This window comes from Protomyctophum bolini (genome assembly GCF_963924005.1).
Source record: "Protomyctophum bolini genome assembly, chromosome: 11".
NCBI classification, from domain to species: Eukaryota; Metazoa; Chordata; class Actinopteri; order Myctophiformes; family Myctophidae; genus Protomyctophum; species Protomyctophum bolini.
In genome coordinates, this window is record NC_137872.1 from 7,075,651 (window position 1) to 7,082,509 (window position 6,859).

A 6,859-nucleotide genomic window follows, 5' to 3' on the forward strand; every position below is an offset into this window, starting at 1 on the left:
CACACACACACACACACACACACACACACACAAACACAGTCACAGTCACACACACGTCAAACTGTGCGACTAACTGTAGTCTTTAGTGGAGGTTTTTATGTAGTCTTTCATAAAGTGTCTAAATGTTCATATCAATGTTGTTATAAAGTGTTTTAAATTAAATTAAATCAATCAGTGTTTCTCTTCTCTCACCAGAGCGCTGCTGTTGTCCATTCCGCCTCCGTGTGTGTGTTGTGTGCGTGTGTGCGTGCGTGTGTGTTGACGTGGACACTCTGAGCTGTCAGCCGCAGCTCGCGCAGATCTACAAGTCCACAGCGCGCCGCCACGGCCGCGCGCTGTGACTTGTAGATCTGCGTGTTTTTTTTACCACCAGGTTCGCGCGAGACTACACACTCCTCCTCTGACCACATCCTTTCTTCCCATTGCCCAGGCGGGCGGCCACGGATAGAGGCGCGCTGTGATTGGCTGGGCTGGAGGTCTGTGGAAAGTCCATAGGTCGGAAAAAATAATTAAATAATGTATACCAAAACTTTAATAATAAATAATTAAGAAAATACAGCAATGAAAATACATGCAATTAAATACATGAATAATACAATTAAATTAATACATAATACAATTAAATAGGCCTAATATGTATTTATTTAATTTTATTTATTTAATTGCATTCTTTCTTTTTTCATTGTGGTATTTAGTATTCATTTAGTTTTGTTGTTTTAAACATTATTACATTTTTGGACACCTGGAACCTGTCTATGATCACCATGACAACATATCATGACATCATAGACATCTATGACATCATGACAGGGGTGGGCAACTTTGACGAGGGAGGGGCGGGGGCCACTACGTTTCCACTCTCACTCCAGGGGGCCGCATTGCATATTACTGTCGTAGCAAAAATATCGCCGATCTACAAGCTCAAAACACCCCATTCGTGCGGCGCATTTTGAGCTTGTAAGATCAGCTATTTTTGTTTTGCTCGAGGGTATGCGCATCACATCATCATCAAAAGTTATGCAGGAATGCCTACTGAGTGGCAAAAAACTACTTTCTGTCCTTGACAACCCCATACATCCAAACAGAAAAGTCCTATCTGATTGCAGCCATTAACCCATTTCTACCTGACAAATGTCTTCTAAATCCTGTCTCTATGTCAGTGGTTTTCAAACATTTTCATGTGTAATTGGCCACAGACCCCCATCTGAAAATATGTTGTTCCAGGGTCCTCCCCCTCCCCCAGAAGCAAAGATTGAGTTAAAATGTTTAACTCTGAGAGAATATCATTTTTATATTCAAAGATTTGAGGCACATTTTAACGATTTTTCAAAGATAGCAGACCTATACAAGCTCATATAGCGTGGCACCGAGTGCTGCTATGAAACATATAAACTATAAAGTATACAGAAAATGCTATAAATCTGTATGAAATGTAGTCAGTGGTTAATCCCAAACCTTTTCATGTCAAGGACCCCCAAATTGACACCAATTAGCCCTGCGGACCCCCATGAGAGAATAATTTTACAGCTCTAGCAGTGATTCTCAACCCGCGTTTAATTTCAAGGTCCCCCAGTTTGACATGCATTAGTCTGCGGACCCCCATTTAATGGCATTTCTATCTCTGGGACCCCCGATGTATATTGAAAAAATAAAATCAAAGTTAATTTAACTCAGAGAGTGTGCAAACGGACCCTAACGGGTCCCTAACGGGACCGTTTGCATTTGCACACTGAGTTACAGACCCATAAGAGTCCATTTGGATCCCATTATCATTTAGCTGGGGACCCGGCCCTGGAACTCTCTCAAGGACCCCTAGGGGTCCCCGGACCCGAGGCTAGGGCAGGTGCTACGGGCCATGATGGAGTCTGAGAGGTGGGTTTTCAGACTATAGCCTACGTTGGAAGATTGGAAGTGAGTAATCATCATTAGAGAATTAGATTGAGGGCGAAATCACCCTTTTCTCTCCCTATAAGCTCTCATCATAATGAGCCTCCCAGTGACCCCGCCCCCGCATGGCATGCTGGGAGGTGTAGTCTGTTGTCGTCAGAGAGAGATGGGAGACGTGCAGCCTCCTCCTCTGCGCAGCGCGGAGGATTTCGTCCTGGGCTCGGCTCGGTTCGCAGCTCCGGACGTCCGTGACGTCACCAGATGGAACAACAGGGTCATCAATAACCTCCTTTATTACCAGACTAATTACTTCGTGTCCGTGACGTCATTTCTGCTCATAGTGGGGTGAGTCCCATAGGGTTGTCATTTACTGCGGCTCGCTCTCTCTCTCTCTCTCTGCATGCCCGCCCCCCCTCCCTTCTCTCTCTCTCTGCCTGTTCCCCCCTAGCTCTCTCTCTCTCTCTGCCTGTTCCCCCCTAGCTCTCTCTCTCTCTGCCTGTTCCCCCCTAGCTCTCTCTCTCTCTGCCCTCCCCCTCTCTCTCTCTGCCTGTTCCCCCCTAGCTCTCTCTCTCTCTCTGCCTGTTCCCCCCTAGCGCTCTCTCTCTCTCTCTCTCTCTCTCTCTCTCTCTGCCCGCCCCCTCTCTCTCTGCCTGTTCCCCCCTAGCTAGCTCTCTCTCTCTCTCTCTCTCTCTCTCTATGGAAAGTGAATTTCAGTCTTTGTGAGACGTGTTACTAATAGACACGTCGTTGTTTGAGGGTATTTTTTTTCCTACACGAAGATTAACTTCTTTGGTTGTCAATTCAAAGGAGCTATATTGTCACGAGAAATCATATGTTTACATAATTGCCAAAGCAAAGTGTCAACATTATAATTCAAACAGTTGGAGGGGTACAGCGTATAGTGTCAACATTGAGTCGTTATATATACAAATATGCAGGTTATAATTACCTGACAGGTTTGTCAGATAGGTTGCCATAGACCCATAGTTACGTGACACTAGGTCTGACATCAGACATAGACTATGCATGTTTGGGCGTATAACCGCATATCCAGAGATGGGCAAAATACATTGAAAATGTATTTTGATACAAAATACAAATACTGGGTCAAAAAATGTATCCAAATACAAAATACAAAATACATCTTCCATCCCAGCGAAATACAGATTACAAAATACAAATACATGTATTTCAAATACTGCCCATCTCTGCTATATCCATATGGACATCATAGACTCCATATTCATTCAAGTTTTATTTATTCTGTGTCCCAGCATTAATCTGTGTCCGTCCCAATGCATTTCATTTCTTTGGGATCGAGTTTGTCTGCACGATCCTGGTGTAGAGTTGTGTCAGCCAGGTTAGGGCTCGGGGGGCCAAGATGTATCATGAACTCTGGAGAGATGTTGTCATATCCTGCTGCCTTTCCACATTTCAGGCCCTGCAGGACTTTCTCCAGTTCAGCGACCACGAAAGGCTCAGGGTTTCTTTCCTCTTCAAGTGTTCTCTGATGTTTTAGCTCAGTTGTAAGTAACTGCTCTTCTGGTGTGTTTGTCTTGCGTTGCCTTTGCAATAGCCAGTAGGTGGGATGCAACTTGGTTGGGTGTAACAGATGCTCGGCTTTGGCTAGGGGGCTTCTGTGCAGCTCCTATAGGCGACGGATGAGGCTCCAACATTTCCTGCTAGCTTTGTAGATGGCACTACAGAAGCGGCGGTATGCTTAATCTACAGTGATGGTGAGTGGATGGTGACGACACTCCGGTCCAGGGTTTCACTGTATTCTTTCCAGTTGGCTTTGCAGAAGTTCCAGCGCATCTTCCTTGGGCTGTTTATGACTGGGATGTTCACTCCATATAAGGTCGTGTTTCCCCTCAGGTACTTCCAGCCCCTCCAGTTGGTTGCCGGGGCGACCGTGGTGGTGCTTCTCTTCCTGGGGTCCGTGTGGGCGGCCGAGAACCAGGCTCCCGTTCGCCGTTTCCGTAGGAACCATCCCACGCTCTTCCTGCTGGCCATCCTATTGGCCAGTTACCTCCTGCTGTCCTTGCTGGGGGGTGTGGCCGTCTTCCTGTTCGGGATCGCCTTCCCCATACTGAGTAAGATACGCACGCGCACGCGCAAACACACACACACACACACACACACACACACGCATGTACACACATCATACATACACACGCACGCAACTCCTGCATATCATGTCGGTAAATGGTAAATGGTGCATTTATATAGCGCCTTTATAAGCGCTTTACATAGATTGTGCATTACATTCACCCATTCATACACCGATTGGGGTTCAGTGTCTTGCCCAAGGACACTTCGACATGTAGACATGATACAATAAATGTAAAGCGCATTTGGAAAAGCACTATTACATTCCTCTCTCCTCTCCTCTCCCTCTCCTCTCCTCTCCTCTCCTCTCCTCTCCTCTCCTCTCCTCTCCTCTCCTCTCCTCTCCTCCAGTGGTCCTGGTCCATTCCTCTGTGAGGTTGAGGAACCTGAAGAACAAGTTGGAGAACAAGCTGGAGAGCATCGGTCTGAAGAGAACTCCCATGGGTCTGTTACTGGAGGCCCTGGGACAGGAGCAGGAGGCTGGGTCCTAGAGGAGAGGAGAGGAGGCTCTGGGACAGGAGCAGGAGGCTGGGTCCTAGAGGAGATGAGAGGAGAGGAGGCCCTGGGACAGGAGCAGGAGGCTGGGTCCTAGAGGAGAGGAGAGGAGAGGAGGCCCTGGGACAGGAGCAGGAGGCTGGGTCCTAGAGGAGAGGAGAGGAGGCCCTGGGACAGGAGCAGGAGGCTGGGTCCTAGAGGAGAGGAGAGGAGGCTCTGGGACAGGAGCAGGAGGCTGGGTCCTAGAGGAGAGGAGAGGAGGCCCTGGGACAGGAGCAGGAGGCTGGGTCCTAGTTATTTGAAAATAACTTTTTTTTCTTTTTCAAATAAATGCAGAATGTGCAACATTGTATCTTCTATTTCTGTCCTCTGGGACTGTGGTTCTCAAAGTGGGGTCCGGGGACCCCCCAAGGGTCCTAAATTATTGATAGACCCTTACAGGTCTGTGACTCTGAGAGTGTAACACATAGAAACAAAATGGACCCTTACAGGTCTGTAACTGAGTGTAACACATGGAACATCGTCATTTCATAATTTCAATCATTTTATTGCTGGAATCTTTCAGTCTATTGACCTTTGACCTTCTTCGGGCAGAATCAAACGCAGGACATAATTATGTTCATCACTTGATTGAAGGAATGTCCACACCTGTGTCAAAACAGGTCGTTGAGAATGATAGCTCACGGAAGTTGTAGTGTCCACTGAGACAGAAGAAAACATCAGGAAAACATGATTACATTTTATTTACAAACGGAGAAAAAACAAAAACAAATGCAATCTAATGCAAACATCAGGCACACAGCCATCATAAAGCACAGAGCAGATAGAATATTTAGTCATTAGTTTTTTTAATGTTTTCATGTTAAAATCCTCATTAAGGCCTAAATGTTGTAGACTTTCTATTTTTCTATATCAGTGGTTCTCACAGGGTTAAAACCTTGTGTTTCTATATCAGTGGTTATCACAGGGTTAAAACCCCATGTTTCTATGTCAGTGGTTCTCACAGTGTTAAAACATCATGTTTCTATATCAGTGGTTCTCACAGGGTTAAAACCTTGTGTCTCTATATCAGTGGTTCTCACAGGGTTAAAACCTCATGTATCTATGTCAGTGGTTCTCACAGGGTTAAAACATCATGTTTCTTTTGTTTTATACCAAACAATATCACTTACAAGGGATCAATTTGGTTCCATTTGTAAACTCTCAGAATCCTTGAAATTAAAACGTTTGTTGTTCATAATCGGTTCTAGTGAGCAGAAAGAATCAATAATAAGCGGACTTGGCAACCTGACTGTAGAAAGTAACAGTACAGTAAAGAACCTGGGGGTCATTATTGATTCTGAATTTAATTTTAATTCATACATTAATCATGTTACTATAAGATTGCCTTTTTTCACCTTAGAAATATTGCACGAATCAGAGCCTATTTGTCTTTGGACGATGCAAAAACGCTAATCCACGCCTTTGTTTTTTCTCGGCTTGATTACTGCAATGCACTTTTTTCTGGACTGCCTAAGAAAACAACTGACAGATTACAACTTGTCCAAAATGCAGCAGCCAGAGTTTTAACTAGAACTAAGATGAGAGAACATATTACTCCAGTTTTGGCCTCAATGCACTGGCTTCCGGTTGTTTTTAGGATTGATTTTAAAATATTTTTACTTGTGTATAAAGCTCTCAATGGTCTCGCACCAATTCCTACCTACATGACTGCCTGCCTAAATATGTCCCAAAGGTCTTCCACTGCTGGCCTGCTCGCTTTGCCTAAAAAAATGGCAACTAAAAATACGGGAAAGCAGCTTTTTGCTTCTACAGGCCGACGGCATGGAACAAGCTCCCACTGTACCTTCGTCAGGCAGCCTCTGTAGACATTTTTAAAGCACAGCTCAAGACCCACTTCTACAACATTGCTTTTAATTGATCTTTTATTTTTTGTTATTCATGTCCTCACTGTATTGCATTACTGCTTGTTTTTTAATGCCTTGCTTTTCTTTTTTTTCTCCATTGCTCTGTAAAGCACTTTGAGCTGCATTTCATGTCATGAAAGGTGCTATACAAATAAAGTTTTATTATTATTATTATTACCTAGTATGACTTTTAAAAGGTTGAGCCACGTTGCAGTTGACTGTGTTGACAGCAGGTGTCAGTATAAACACGCAATCCTTAGACTTCTCTAGTAACACGCGCGCGCGCGCGCACACACACACACACACACACACACACACACACACGCACACGCACACGCACACGCACACACACACGCACACACACACACACACACGTGTTGTTGTTTATCAGAACTAGGCGACCCTACGTCACCTCATGGGGGGTTCCCCGTCCCGTACCCCCCCGGATATGGGATATCCAG

General features: G+C 45.1%; 1 protein-coding gene and 1 pseudogene across 2 annotated transcripts in view; one reads left to right on the forward strand and one right to left on the reverse strand.

The window, feature by feature from the left end:
* Positions 1 to 213, reverse strand: part of LOC308324442 (coatomer subunit zeta-1-like) — a 10,689-nt pseudogene extending 10,476 nt beyond the window's left edge. The window contains exon 1 of the transcript XR_013966221.1: positions 193 to 213. The product of XR_013966221.1 is annotated as a coatomer subunit zeta-1-like (transcript). The remainder of the gene's footprint in view (positions 1 to 192) is intronic.
* Positions 214 to 2,053: 1,840 nt separating this feature from the next.
* On the forward strand, positions 2,054 to 5,009 carry praf2 (PRA1 domain family, member 2; the record flags this gene model as incomplete). Its single annotated transcript, XM_080776612.1, has 3 exons — positions 2,054 to 2,232; positions 3,763 to 3,980; positions 4,348 to 5,009. The coding sequence occupies 3 exons, from the start codon at positions 2,054 to 2,056 to the stop codon at positions 4,485 to 4,487; spliced, it is 537 nt and encodes a 178-aa protein (XP_080632738.1). The 3' UTR covers positions 4,488 to 5,009.
* Between the last annotated feature and the right edge of the window lie 1,850 nt (positions 5,010 to 6,859).